The 14,710-nt window shown below is 38.0% G+C and overlaps 1 protein-coding gene and 1 long non-coding RNA gene across 6 annotated transcripts in view; one reads left to right on the forward strand and one right to left on the reverse strand.

Moving 5' to 3' along the window:
• Positions 1 to 3,153, reverse strand: part of LOC309504939 — an 84,501-nt gene extending 81,348 nt beyond the window's left edge. The window contains exon 1 of the long non-coding RNA XR_014208231.1: positions 3,017 to 3,153. This is a non-coding gene — a long non-coding RNA (uncharacterized lncRNA). The remainder of the gene's footprint in view (positions 1 to 3,016) is intronic.
• glra4a (glycine receptor, alpha 4a) overlaps positions 1 to 12,061 on the forward strand; it is a 62,105-nt gene extending 50,044 nt beyond the window's left edge. For 4 of the 5 annotated variants that reach the window (XM_082178234.1, XM_082178237.1, XM_082178235.1 and 1 more), the window contains 4 exons: positions 2,651 to 2,788; positions 3,043 to 3,257; positions 6,496 to 6,645; positions 11,116 to 12,061. In XM_082178234.1, the coding sequence (XP_082034360.1) occupies positions 2,651 to 2,788; positions 3,043 to 3,257; positions 6,496 to 6,645; positions 11,116 to 11,409 (797 nt within the window). In that variant the 3' untranslated portion in view covers positions 11,410 to 12,061. Of the gene's footprint in view, positions 1 to 2,650; positions 2,789 to 3,042; positions 3,258 to 6,495; positions 6,646 to 6,756; positions 8,918 to 11,115 lie in introns of those variants that run through there. The other variant, XM_082178236.1, reaches the window with a different exon arrangement.
• Positions 12,062 to 14,710: the final 2,649 nt, after the last annotated feature.

Consider the following 14,710-nt stretch of genomic DNA (forward strand, 5'->3'; position numbering starts at 1 on the left):
AAACAGTAATATTGTGAAGTAATAAAACAATTTAAAATAACTGTTTTCTATTTTATTATATTATAAAATGTAATTTATTCCTGTGATTCCAGCGCTACATTTTCAGCATCCTTAACTTCAGTCTTCAGTGTCGCATGATTCTTCAGAAATCAATATACTGATTTGGTGCTCAAGAAACATTTATCATTATTATCATCATCACAGTTGAAAACCATTGCACTGCTTAATTTTTTTTGTGGAAACTCTCTTTTTTTTAGGATTCTTATAGAAAGTTGCTGACCCCTAACTTTTGAATGGTAGAGCATATCATGAACTGTTGTCATTTATATCCTGTTAAGACGGCAATGACAATTAACTTTTTTCTTTTTCTACTTGTGAGCCTGATAACCCTGAGCATTATGGGATTTAAAAAAAAGTGTAGACAAGAGATTACTCAAAACAGTTTTCAATATCTCACTACACAAAAAAGAAGAAGAATCGGAAAAAGGAAGTTTCAATGATACAGCATCCTCATTTTAAAACTGTGCGTAGTGTCTAGTGCCCTTCCTTATTACCTTGATAAAAGGAAGAGGCAGGCAAAGAAATAGATAATTCACCACCCCAGAGCCCTGAGAGTAGATAGCATCTTAACTCCTAGAACCAATTTAAAGGATATCAATAATGAAACTTTCATTTTGTGTCCCCTTTATTATGTGGCCCACCTCATTTGCCCAAGAGGCTTTTAATTCCACATCCCTAAGACAAAAGAACTCCCCTTTCTAACCACAAGAGGAGCCAAATGAGATATCCATGTAATACAGAAATGCACTGCAGATGCCACTTAGCTTTACATCTGGATTTGCCTTTTGGATTATTTGATTTATGTGTGGTGACCAAAGGCAGCACCTCTACATTAAGTGACTCATATGGTTTAAAAGATTTAGGGGACGCACTACAAGATATTGTTTTACTGTCCTTTCTGCGTCCTCTGTATGTCTACAGTATTTATTCAATGAGAGGAAAAAGCCCTCCTCTGTAGTCGCAGTTAAAATCGCCCTCTTCTAAGGAGTGGGGTCAGACAGAGTGAGACACACACAGGAAGACGGGCAGGTTTACTGTCTAACAAAAGCCGTTACTGAGGGCATAATCATTTCCGATTAGTCAAGAGCACCTTTTTAAAGCTTTGAAAGGGCCCGCTGAACACCGTTTTGACGAGTGTTGGGACATTGCCGAGGGGTGCGATCACCTTGTCTGGGAAGGACACATCCAGGTAGAGAAATCTGATGCTGGAGTGTTAAAGCAAAGGTGTAAGCAAAAAAAAACAAAGGAGGAATAAGTTTGGGGCAAAGAGAATAAGTTTGGGGCACTTGGTATGCAAAAATGTGTCAAGGGAAGATATGTGGAAATACAAGTGGAAAAACACGATGACAAAGGCACAAAAAAAAAAATGAAGCAGAATTTGGAAAGTAGACAAATGGAATATTAATGTAAAGTTTTGTATAAAGGCTGTTAGGTATTATACACAGAGATTAATCGGTGCTTTTGTCGATTATAAAGGGCACACAAATCAATTATGCTTATATGACCAAGAGTGACCATGGAACGCATAAAGAAAGTCTTTATCTGAAATATACAGTACACCACTGTTCAAAACTTTGGGGTCAGTTTTTTTCAAAGACACTAATACTTTAATTGAGCAAGAATGCATTAAATTGATCAATGTGTGTGTGTGTGTGTGTGTGTGTGTGTGTGTGTGTGTGTGTGTGTGTGTGTGTGTGTGTGTGTGTGTGTGTGATCCTGTTTCTTTGACCTTTGCATTCAAAGAATCCCCCCCCCCCCCCAAAAAAAATGGTTTCCACAAATTACTGCACAACTGCTTTTAATATAGATAATAAAAAATTAAAAATTATGAGCATCAAATAAACATATCAGAATGATTTCTGAAGGATTATGATGCACTGAAGAATATATAGCAAATAATACCCTTTTTATATTGACAATTGAGGCTAGAATAGGCAAAAAAAATCCTTTCTCATCTTGGAAAAACATTCATATTTCTTGTATTAGTTTGAATGCAATGTTTGGAACCACACCAAACTTTTCAAAGACACCATGACATTCAAGGACTTTCAGTCTTCATCCTTTTTTCATAGGTTTGTTGTTTTGGAAGGGGACGGGGAGGTTTGTGAATAATAGATGTCTTAGTAAATCCCTGAGGGTCTCTGATAGACATCAATATTATTCAGATTTGTCAAGTATTCTACACTGTTATTGCATGCCTCATGCATTTTTAATAGGCCCCTAATCTCAACGTGTTCTACAGAGAGAGAGACCTGTTAGAAATGATGTGGGGGATGTAAAGAATTTGAGGCAAGTAGCATGGATAAGGAAAAAAATAATATAAGAAAGAAAGATTTCCAATTAATTTGCTCAAATACTTCATGTTGGTCATATGTTGGATGTAATAATCCAGAGTATATAAACATCTTCACTATTCAAAGGTCTGTACCAGGTATTCAATCTATCAATCTACCCCTTTGGTTTGTTGTCTGTCAGATGACCTTTTATGCAGCGTACAAAGTATGGGATGAGTGGAAGCTTGACAGTTGCAATTCACACTTTTATGCACAGATATGCATTTTTCTATTTCATTCTCTTTCCCTTTTCACAGTTGGCTACACCATGAACGATCTGATCTTCGAGTGGCTTTCTGATAGCCCAGTGCAGGTGGCGGATGATTTGACTCTTCCTCAGTTTTTACTAAAGGAGGAAAAAGATCTCGGCTACTGCACTAAGCATTACAACACAGGTACACGTTCCACTACAACCTTCACGCATATCAAATAATATTCTATAAAAAAAAAAATCATCATATACTGTACACTGAAGCAAACAGAATTGATTTCAAGGTCCTCTAATGAATTTTTAAATGCATGTATGGTGTTGCCCCTACATAAACCAGCGATATGACAATAACAATAATAATAACCAGGTGTAAACAACAATACATTAAAAGTTGCTATACATAGTTACTTACCTATGAAACTCTTTGTGTTCTCCAAGGTAAATTCACCTGTATTGAGGTGAAGTTTCACTTGGAGAGACAGATGGGCTACTATCTCATTCAGATGTACATCCCCAGCCTGCTGATTGTCATTCTGTCTTGGGTGTCTTTCTGGATCAACATGGATGCTGCCCCTGCTCGAGTAGGCTTGGGTATCACCACTGTGCTGACCATGACTACCCAGAGCTCCGGCTCACGAGCCTCTCTACCCAAGGTAACATAACCAAAATTACTCAGTTCTAAGAGAAAAAAAAGAGAAACATTTCAGAAACCAGTGCACTTATTGGATAATGAGTGAAATAATGAGACAATCAATCAGAATCAGAATCAGAATCAGAATCAGAAAGAGCTTTATTGCCAAGTATGCTTGCGCATACGAGGAATTTGTCTTGGTGACAGTAGCTTCCAGTACACATACAATATAAAGTGACAAGACAAGTAACATAGGTATAAATAAAAAATAGAAAAAATAAAAATAAAATAAAAATAAAAAGATTATAAATTATAAATATATATAAAGTTATAAGGTGCTATAATGAAATGTCTGAGGAAGTATTGCACATGTTTGTTCCACAGTAGCGGAACATTTAAGTGTTCATGAGGTAGATGGCCTGGGGAAAGAAACTTTTCCTGTGTCTGGTTGTTTTTGTGCTCGGTGCTCTGTAGCGTCGACCAGACGGTAACAGTTCAAACAGAAAGTGTGCTGGGTGTGACGGGTCCAGAGTGATTTTGCGAGCCCTTTTACTCACTCTGGATGAGTGCAGTACTTTGAGTGTGGGAAGGGTAGTGCCAGTGATTCGCTCAGCAGTCCGAACTATCCGCTGTAGTCTACGGAGGTCGGTTTTGGTAGCAGAGCCGAACCAGACGGTGATGGAAGTGCAGAGGATGGACTGGATGACAGCTGAGTAGAACTGTACGAGCAGCTCCTGTGGCAGGTTGAATTTCCTCAGCTGACGCAGGAAGTACAGTCTCTGTTGGGCTTTCTTCACAATAGAGTCTATGTGAGTGTCCCACTTCAGATCCTGAGAGATGGTGGTGCCCAGGAACCTGAATGACTCTACTGCAGTCACAGTGCTGTCCATGATGGTGAGTGAAGGGAGTGCAGGGGGGTTTCTCCTGAAGTCCACGATCATCTCCACTGTTTTGAGCGTGTTCAGCTCCAGGTTGTTATAACTGCACCAAAGAGCCAGCTGCTCCACCTCCTGTCTGTACGCAGACTCGTCACCGTTCCGGATGAGTCCGATAACAGTAGTTATCACTAGAGCAGAGAGAGGTGAGCACTAGAGCAGAGAGAGGTGAGAATAAGCTTGCCTATTTTATAAGTGACTATTTTAATTATTAAAAGGATGTTGAAGAGCACTTGCTTCTGTTTAAAGATTTGTTCGCTAAAAAAGGAATGAATTCTGAATAATAAAAATGTATAATATTTTACTTTGGGGGAATGCAATTTTTACTGTATTTACTGTCCTCAGTGATCTGTTGCCAAATTATAATTTCAGATTTGACATTAATCAGAAATCAGATTACTATTAGATCAGCACTGCGTTTTTTAAAAGCATCGTCGTGAGCTAAGTTGATCACAGAGACAATTGGTGGCAATGGCTCTACGATCTACTTAGGCTTACAATGCTTTTGGGAACTCATTTTTGTCCATTCTTTTATGCCCTTCCCTCGCCATCTTCTCTCCGCCTTGTTTACTCAGATGTACGTTATTGCTTACGTTGCACGAGTGTCCACTACTGGCTGAACCCTTGCAATATGTTGAATGGAACGCTCTATAAGCCCTTGATCACAGGAATCTGCAGTTTTTTTCCTTATGAATTTGTTTTACGCACCATTCTATAGGCCTGAAGTGTACATATTAAGTAGACTCGCTCAATCGGTCAAAATCAAGGGGTCGAGGACCTGTCCAAATAAACCTCCCTCGCCCGGTCCTGTCTAAAATGGCATCCTAAGCACTCGGGGTCTTCCTTCGAGTCCACACTTTCGTGACGTAACACAGCTTTGACTGTCCGGAAGAAGTCTGCTGCAGAGCTTACTTCAGTGCGGGCTCAGCAAAAGTGCGCAGCGAGGGCGCATATCGACCACAAAGGGGGTGGTCGCAAGCAACCTTCTGACACCTAAATTGACATGGGACACCTACAGTCTCATGGGCCCTGTCCCAAATGACACACTTCTTCTGGACTTGCAATGGCTGTCTACGAGACCGTAGGGTGTCCCATTTGTCATTTTGGGTTTAAAAATGGTGCTTGCAAACTGTTCCTCACATAAAGCTATATTATGGCTTCAGGTAACTTAATTGAGTCATAAAGTACTTTTATAATACTTTTATGGTGCTTTTTTGGGTCATTTTGGTGTTTGGCAGCCTGAGAGGACAGGATTACTCTTTTACATTACATTTTGTGAATTAGTCATAACTTACACGTTTAAAACAATATGAGTGAATGAAAACAGAATTTTCATTTTCAGGTGAACATAAATAGGTTTAAATAGGTCTAATAAACATGTGACTGGTTGCAATTATGATTTGGGGTATTCTTTCAACTTTATTCAGATTAACTTAAATGTAACGTTAGGCTACAACAATGCATTGCTTATTTTTTATTACTTTGATTACTTTTTTGAATCAAAAACTGTCACTTACATGATTCCTGTAGGTTATAAGAACTAGACAAAAATATATATTATGACTCCTAGAGCTGGTTCACACATGTAAACATGCAGTAGGTAGGCCTACATGTCTGACTGCTGCGCCACGTCTAGCTGCTTTTTCGTCGTCTGGCGCATGGGCGACGCGTTTTCAAGGTAACAAGTTACCAAGTTCAAGTTTAAAAACGTTCGAATTTAAATAATAATTTTAAAAATCCTAGCGTTTTTAAACGCTTTCGGTGTGAATGAATGGTCACTGTTTGTGAACCACTCAAGCCACATCAGGGAAAAGCACGGGAAAACCCGCCACTCCTGTCAGGTCAGACCACAGACGTATTCGACATGCACGCGCACGTGCAGAACAAGGCGACCTACTGAGAAATAACACAGAGGTTTGACATAAACTTGACATTTGTGTGAACCTAGCAAGAAAAAAATAGATTGGAAGTTTTTTTTTTTTTTTTTTTTTTACATGAATTGAACACAAGTTAAACATAAACTAAATGTAAATTAAACATGTTAAAACTTAATTGTATACTTGCACAGACCACGTTTTAAATTATGAAATGTTTTCTTTCGTTCTTTTTTTGCCTATATTTAGCCTACTTGTTCATAAATGTAAGAGATTTTAAATATTAATTCAAATAATGTCTTCTTCAGATGTAGCCCTAATGCCCCATGTAAAATATGCTGTTTTGATTGGCTACTGAAAAGTATGTGTCCAAATTCAACACAACCTCATTATTCCTAGCAATGCCATTATTGATTATCTATTGATGTTGCTCTGACCTTGTGCATCCCAGGTGTCCTACGTGAAGGCCATTGACATCTGGATGGCCGTTTGTCTGCTGTTCGTGTTTGCTGCATTGTTGGAGTACGCAGCAGTCAACTTCGTCTCAAGGCAACACAAAGAATTCATCAGGCTGCGCAAGAAGCAGCGAAGGCAGAGAATAGTAAGTGCGATGAACACACTCGCATGCACATACACACACACACAAACAAATACAGGCTGTTCTGTCACCCTGGATTACACTTTAACTCGCATCTCTTCTCATTGTGCTCAGCCACATCCAAATACTGGCAACGGCCACACTACAGCTGGCTGTCACATCTCGTGTGGGGGAATTCAGATCAGCCTGTTTCCATAGTGAGCAGTCCCATGTGCTGAGCCCACCATTTGTGCCACCTTGTAAAGCCTCGCTACAGCCAATTTCCAAAGGCCAACAACCTGCTTCCTGATCCGAGATCACAGACACTGCCTGAAATGCTAAAAAGAGGCTTCTAAACGAAAAGCTTAGAAAATGCCCCCAGGGCTTCGGAGAGTCAAATCACTCTGAACACATGAAATGTGTTTAACAGATTTTAAATGTAATTTCTATAAATACTGCAATATAAAATTATTGACTAGTAAATATCAAATCACAATCACATTTAAAACTGTTGGCTAAAACATCTAGGGCACTTTCCGGGCTTGTACAAAAGCACTTGCTGTCCAAGCTCACAGTGCTGGAGATTTACGAGTGTGTTTGCTGAATCTGAATCAATAATGAGAGAAAAATGAGAATAACTCCTTTTAAGAATGAGGGAGTTCTCCTCCCCCTCCTGCCTCGGAGATCTTGGCGGCTATTACTCTTTGTCCTGTTCTCTCCCGCCAAGAAAGTCTCTGGTCTGAACGATCAATCTGGGTGGTATCGATGCATGGGTCACTGGCTGAGAGAGCTGTTAGGCTGATGGACCAACTACTGGCCAGGATAATCAATACAACAAATCCTTGGCTTCATCCTGCCTTAATAACACTATAGACAAATTAGGCCACATTTTCCTGCTCAAGAAAACACTAACAAATGGGTGCTGAGAGGATCGTGCCTGTTTTAGGGACATATTTTCAAAATTGCCAATTGTGAGTTGCCTGAATGACTAGTTAACCTATCGGATGTAAGATAGCCCTGTTTAATTACACTGGTTTCAGATTCATGGGATGCATTGCTTAGAGGGGTTTAAATAAGACACATTGCCAGTGTTATTTTAGTATTATTTATACTAATATATGATTATTTGATATTTTGAATCAGCTTTAATATTTTTATGTGCTTTTGCCATTTACATATATACATATACACATACACATATATATATATTCTATTTTTTATAGAATATCCTGTTCTATTTTTATTTATTTTTTATTGTTTCAGTTTTAGTAATTTTAGTACTCTTTTATTTCAGTTAGTTGCCAAGGCAATATTATTGATTTCCGTTTAAGTTTTTTATCTAATATTCATATTTTATTTTCGTAACAATTTTAATTATTTTAGTTAACAATAACCACAATGAGCGTTGCTGCGTTCAAAAACATCTAGTTGGAGCACAATGAAATGGAACAGACTGGAGGTGTCTCGATGCATTTTTAAAAGTTTAACTTTATTTTTAACTTGGCACACGTCCTAAAAAACATCACAAACAAACAAAAAAAGGATAAAATGTGGCACAATGGTAAAATACGTCTCTCCAACTGTGTAAGCCTGTAGCTGTACTTTAAAGGGGATGTAAACTTTTTAACAGCTAAAGCATCACCACGGAAATCTAAAAATCTAGATCAAGTTATCCCAGATCTTGGACAACTAGTCGATTAGTTAACCATTGTGACCCAGTTATAAGCTATTTGTGTCTGATTTAAACATCAGCATGAACATTATCCTCTTGTCTTAGGACTTTATCAAGTTTTGCGTTGACGGTCGGATTTAGCTTGAGTGTGTGCACTTTATTGGAGTGTCCCTCAACAACCTGCAAAGAAGTGTACACTCATAAGCAGTGTTGCCTAGCAACGTGGATGGTGTTGGAGAGCAGCGGCTTGATAGCTGTTAAATTCTTGTTGAAGTATTTACACAGTTGCCAATATTAATGAAAATGAGTCTGCTCAGCCTGCCTAGAAATGTTATGGTTGAAAGTGCACTGAACTGTGAGAGATACATAAGAATGACAGATTGATGGATAGATGGATGGATGTGCTCTATTGATCCCCAGAAGTTAATTTAGGGAAAGAAAAAGACAGATGTTCCAAACTGTTATATACGAGGAACTAAGAAACAAAACATTTAATTCTTCCTTGATGGAGGTTCGAGCCAGGCAGCCTGCAGGAAGCTTTGACTCACTGTGGAGAGTGAACAAGCTCCCTGGGAACAGCACCAGCAAACTCAACCAGCACTGCAACACCTGTGCCAGGGTAAAAAAAAACATCTGTGTCCCCCATCTTATTTGCCCACGGGCAAACACTTGAGTCCCATAAACCCAGAACCCCCTCTGTCCTACTGGCCCAGTTCACAGCTGGTATGAATACACTTCACAAGTGAACCGCTTACAATTGTCGTTTATTCCTTATAGTAATGCGTCTCATGTGACCACTTGATTAGAAATGGATGTTAATGCCAGATGTAAAACGGGACATTAGTATTCACACATTTTCCATACCCCTTAAATGTGTACAGCGATTTAAATAACACCAAATTCCAACATGATCTCAAGGAAAATGTAATTGTTACAAAGTGGCGATTTCATATGAATTCATGCAATGTGAATTGTACAAAAACGTACGATTAGTAGAAAAAGTAATCATGAAGGTCCACCACTAACCCCACCCCTAAACATACCCGGCACTGGGGTGTAAGCAGATCATTCAAAAATGGACGAATTCACACAAATTAGACATCAATTCGCCAAAACGTAAAATATTATGAATATCCATGAAATTTTGTTGGAAATTCAGCATATATGTATTTAAGCTCATTTTTAAATGATTAATAATAGCTAAATACATAAATGCACAGAGTATTGCTCAAGTGTGCTTATACCTCCACCCAGTATGGTTTCTTTTCTTGTGACCATGTTGAGTGACCCTCAGTGTGTAGTATTCACCCCTCAGTCCTCATACAAATGGAACTGACTTGTTTCATACTGAAACGTTTTTGCAGCAGAGTTCTTTTTACACGCTAGACTCAGACTCTGAGTCTGGACACGGCCTGGCCATGATTAATAAGGTAAGCACTGACCCAAACTGTGTTCATAGGTGACTTTAAACTCACTTTAAATGGTGTCTTTATCTTTAACCAAACACATCATTAGTCCTAGGCATGTGATTGACTGGATTGTTTTTAGGTGCAAGCAGAGGATTTAATGAAGAACTAAACGAGAACTTAATCTTCTTATCCTCTTGAGGAAAGGGGTAATTTGTCAAAGATTGACAGATAAACTGATTCAAATGACTAATTTATTTGGCATTAGAGGCAAGAACTAGGCCAAAGTGCTACATGTGGAAAAGTAGACCAAGTAGAATACTAAAGAACATACAGTCTTCTTTATTGTCAGGAAACCATGCAGCAAGCGCTCTTGCGTCCATCTTTCCTGATTTTTAAATTGTCATTTAAAAAATCATGATGCTGTGTCAAATTAAAAACCGTTCAACTGTATAACATTTTTTTTTTTTTTTTAAAGGACAAAATTAAACATCTTGATGTATTTGTGTTTTGTTCCATTATGTTGAGCGCATTCTGTCTTGCCGGCAGATATACAACTGACATCGAACAACAACATCAGACATGGTTGGTAATAGTTTGGATGGAGGAAAGAGAGAAAAATGCAGAATCCTTTCACTTTCAAGTAATTGTTGAAACAGTCCGTTTCATTCTAGCGTCAGACAGAGGGAGGGAAATTGTCATGAAATAACTACATAATGACTTTTTTGGCACAAAAAAAAAAAAAAGAAAAAGGAAAAACTTTAAACTGCAAAAAGTGATTTACTTACTCAGTAATTTTTTCATGTTTCCCAATATAAATATCTAAACGTTCCTAAATCAAGAATCATTTACTTGAAAAATGACAAAATATTAAGAAATGTATCAAAATTAAGTGAGTTTATGCTTAAAACAAAAAACAAATCTGCTAAATGAGGTATGAAAAAATACATTTACCCTACTGGCAGATTTTTTTTCTTATTTTAAGCATATCTTCACTTCATTTTTCAGAAAACAAGACTTAATATCTTATGTCATTTTGCTTCATAAGTAAATAAAACAAGACAAAAAATACAAGAAACTCACTTTTCTCAGTAAATGGACCATGGTAAATAATAATAGTAAATAAATAAAAAATAAACTTCATTATAAGGGTTAGGCCTATAAAAAAAACAAGCTTATTTTGTGTTATAATAATATGATCAGGGAGAAAAAAAACATAAAAGGGATCTGAATGAAGCTTCATAGGTAGCATTCATAAAAGCAAGTAATGTACATACACTTGACATTTGACTTTTTACATATCTACAGTTCAGTATAACTACCCCCTCCCCCCCTCTCTAAAAACTAAACCAGTATGTGACATTTTCTTTGATGCTCGACACTAAAAACACTAAGAATGCTTTTCTTCTGTTAAAGGAGGAAGAGATTGTTCGAGAAAGCCGTGGCTTTTACTTCCGTGGGTACGGACTGGGCCATTGCTTGCAAGCTAAAGATGGGACAACTGTGGAGGCGTCCACCGTGTTCGCCCCACCACCCCCAGTGCAAGTGCTGTACGACGGAGACGCCATCCGGAAGCGGTTTGTGGACCGAGCCAAGCGAATCGATACCATATCCAGAGCAGTATTTCCTCTCAGCTTCCTCATATTCAACGTCTTCTACTGGATCACCTACAAAGTGCTGCGACACGAGGACATCCACGCCAACCTGTAATCTCCTGGTTATGCCACTTGTTCATATTACGGCTTCTTTTCTTTCCTTATATCTCCTAATTTTAAACAAAACCACCTGTCATACTCACACTAGAAGTGTATTTTAAAGGCATATTCACTCCAGAAATGCCGTCAGTGCTAAAACCATGTGCTCAGGTGTGACTTCTGGAATTTAAAGTGCCCACTTAGAGCGAAAGGGGCTCGTAGATGCAAATGCTGCTGTTGGGGACTTGGCTCTCCTCTCTTTCACATCTTCATTCGAGTGGATTGCACTAATAGCCAGTGCTATTGCCCTTATTTTGTAGGCTCCATTTGAGTTATTGGCTGAAAGATTCTGGGTTGGATAGAAAACGTTCACTTGAATTTTACCACAAGGCGCATCCTTGAATGAATGTTTTTGAAAACCTCAAAACAAATGTGTTTTTTACATCTTAAAATGCCAAACTAATGGGCTGTGAAGGGGAGGATTGGGATTTATTATTCATGGGTACAGTTACAGGGGAATGGTGTACTGTTTTACTAAATAATGAGATTATAAATATATATGACTGTATAAAGTGTATATATGCAGAGTTGTTCACAGACTGCAGACAGCACAAATGTGTATTTCTTTTTGTCTTTTGAATTTGAATAAATGGATATTCTACCAGGAAGTCAGAGTTGTTTTGTACTTTGGTGCACAAAATTACAAAAAAGCACAAAAATAGGTACTCTGGCTGTTAAATCTGGATTTTTCCAGGATTGATGTATTACACTCTAAAAACTGCTGGGTTGTGTTAACCCAATTTTGGGTCAAATATGGTCTCACCCAACGTTGGGTTAAAAAATGCAATTTAAAAATGGACAAATTGCATTTTGGACAAAATCAAAAATGGACAAAAATGCAATTTAAAAATGGACAAATTGCATTGGTTACATTAAAAATGTAAACCAACGGCTGGGTTTGTCCATTTTTAAATTTAATTTTTAACCCAACGTTGGGTGAGACCATATTTGACCCAAAATTGGGTTAACACAACCCAGCAGTTTTTAGAGTGTACAAACTCTGTTCATCGTCATTTTTCTGTTATTTTTCATTAACATTATTCATGCTATTTGGAAAACGTAAATATCTAAATCATTCCATCATGTGTTAAATCGTTTAAACTAATGCCTGAAATAAACGGATGATTTGTGACGCTCTGTCACTCTGGCAGCGCTAGGCTTTAATTGTCAACAAACAGAGACATGTATCATGCATCACAGCCATTCTTTATTATTGCTAGCCCCAAATGTGTCCCTCAGTCAAACGTAAAAGCCGTCGTTTATTGTCCTGTCCGGAGAGCCGTTGGAGGATGTGCAGAGATGCATGGTGAAGGAGAAAAGCCTTTGTGCTGAAGAAGGACGGATGAGGATTTTAATGGGAATCACAAGGTGTTTTTTATCAGCTAATGAGTTTGAAAAGGACTATGCGTTCTTTGCTAATGACAATGAATTAAGGCCGTCAACCTCTGCACACAGCCCTTTGTCTGAGGAGTAACTAATCTAGTCTTCTGTAAGATTGTCTCTCAAGGGTGAGTGAGCATATGTACAGACGAGCCTGCGGAGAAGGAAACAAAATGCTTAGCGCAGGAAATGGTAGATGCAGATTAATGTCATGCATTTGTTAACAGATTAACCCTGGTTTCTAACACAACCAAGAGAAAGATTCACCCATGCATGTTTCAAAAAAAAAAAAATCCAGCAAAACGACAGACTTTTCTCTGGTGGCGTATTTGTGGAACTTCTACAATCATTTTAACCACCCAGCTTCTTACAATCGACTGCAAGCTCATAATCTTCCTCCATTCAATCAACAAATGATGGATAAAACCAAGTCCACGCTCTACTTTTTTTCTTTTTTGATTACTCGGATGTACACTCAGATGTATACACCATATGGAAGAAAAGATCTGTCTCTACTTCTGTTACATTTTCATGACCTTAAGGTTATTCATCAGCTGCATTCAATTCCAACTCTAAAAAAGCAAAACCAGTCGGAGCCAATTGCCCTCGAACACATAGTCCCACATACCCGAATGACCTGAGTTCCAAAAAAACCACTAAAAATTTATCTTAATAAATCTGCTATTTAAAACAGCTATCAGAAACAGTTCAAGTCTGTTAAGTCACATCTAAATACACCATATTTAAGTTTCCTAGACTCACTGTAAAAAAAAATTACATTCCCAAGTCAAAAATTTCAAGTGACCGATAACATCTAAATTTTTCAATTAGTCTGACGTATTATTTCTCATTGAGCCAATGTTAACAGACTATTGCAACAAGAATTTCACTTGGGCCAATTGAAAAATTTTGATGTTATCGGTCACTTGAAATTTTTTATTTGTTAGACATTTTTTACAGTGCTCCTACCTTAGTTGATTGACTCATTAGTTGAATTTGTTTATTATATAACTTTGTTTCAATTATGATATAACCTTCTGGAATTATTGAAGCCACTGTCACTATGGTTAAGCCACAAGCATGTAAAAATTCCCTTTAGGTACAGACATTAATGTAACAGGACAATTGAAGAGTCTCTCCTAAATCAACTGTCAGTAAATACAGTTGAACGGTAACAGCCAGTGAGATCATGCATATTGTGCAGTTCACTTGACTCTACAGTTTAAATATGTGCAGAAATCCAATCTTCCTAGTCCATCCAGCTCTGCACTAACTATGAAGATGTAAGAGTCCAATCAAGCTAGAATGCGTTGCTGTCAAGATTTCAGCCTCCGCTCATTTCAAATAAGTGAAAGCGATGATGGGAATGTTTTTTTTTTAATTCGAATACAAACCAACACCCCACTCAAACAGCAGCTAGCCTTGGACAGTTTAGGTTTTCTCAATTTGAGCGAATGCGGTGGCTTGACATATTCGCTTAAGCCCGGCACACATGCTTGACAGTTTAAGTAGATTTTTTGCCAAGAGGAAATCTGGGGGCAATTGGCAAATGTCAGAAAGATTGGCTATTGTATCTCACAATGTGCATTTTCCATGAGAGGCTTTTTGAGTGAACACAGTGGGATACTGCATTTACTGCCTCTGAGAAGGTCTGCACAGACCATGAAGGATGAGAAAGAAAGAAAGAAAGAAAGAAAGAAAGAAAGAAAGAAAGAAAGAAAGAAAGAAAGAAAGAAAGAAAGAAAGAAAGAAAGAAAGAAAGAAAGAAAGAAAGAAAGACGTAACCCTTCTGTTACATGGAGGTCTTTGGTTTGGTTTTAGGGGGCAAACTGTGCCTTTGTAGGATTTAAGAAGATTTTCTAAATCTGCAGCCCATG

This window comes from Leuciscus leuciscus (genome assembly GCF_965113295.1).
Source record: "Leuciscus leuciscus genome assembly, chromosome: 8".
NCBI classification, from domain to species: domain Eukaryota; kingdom Metazoa; phylum Chordata; class Actinopteri; order Cypriniformes; family Leuciscidae; genus Leuciscus; species Leuciscus leuciscus.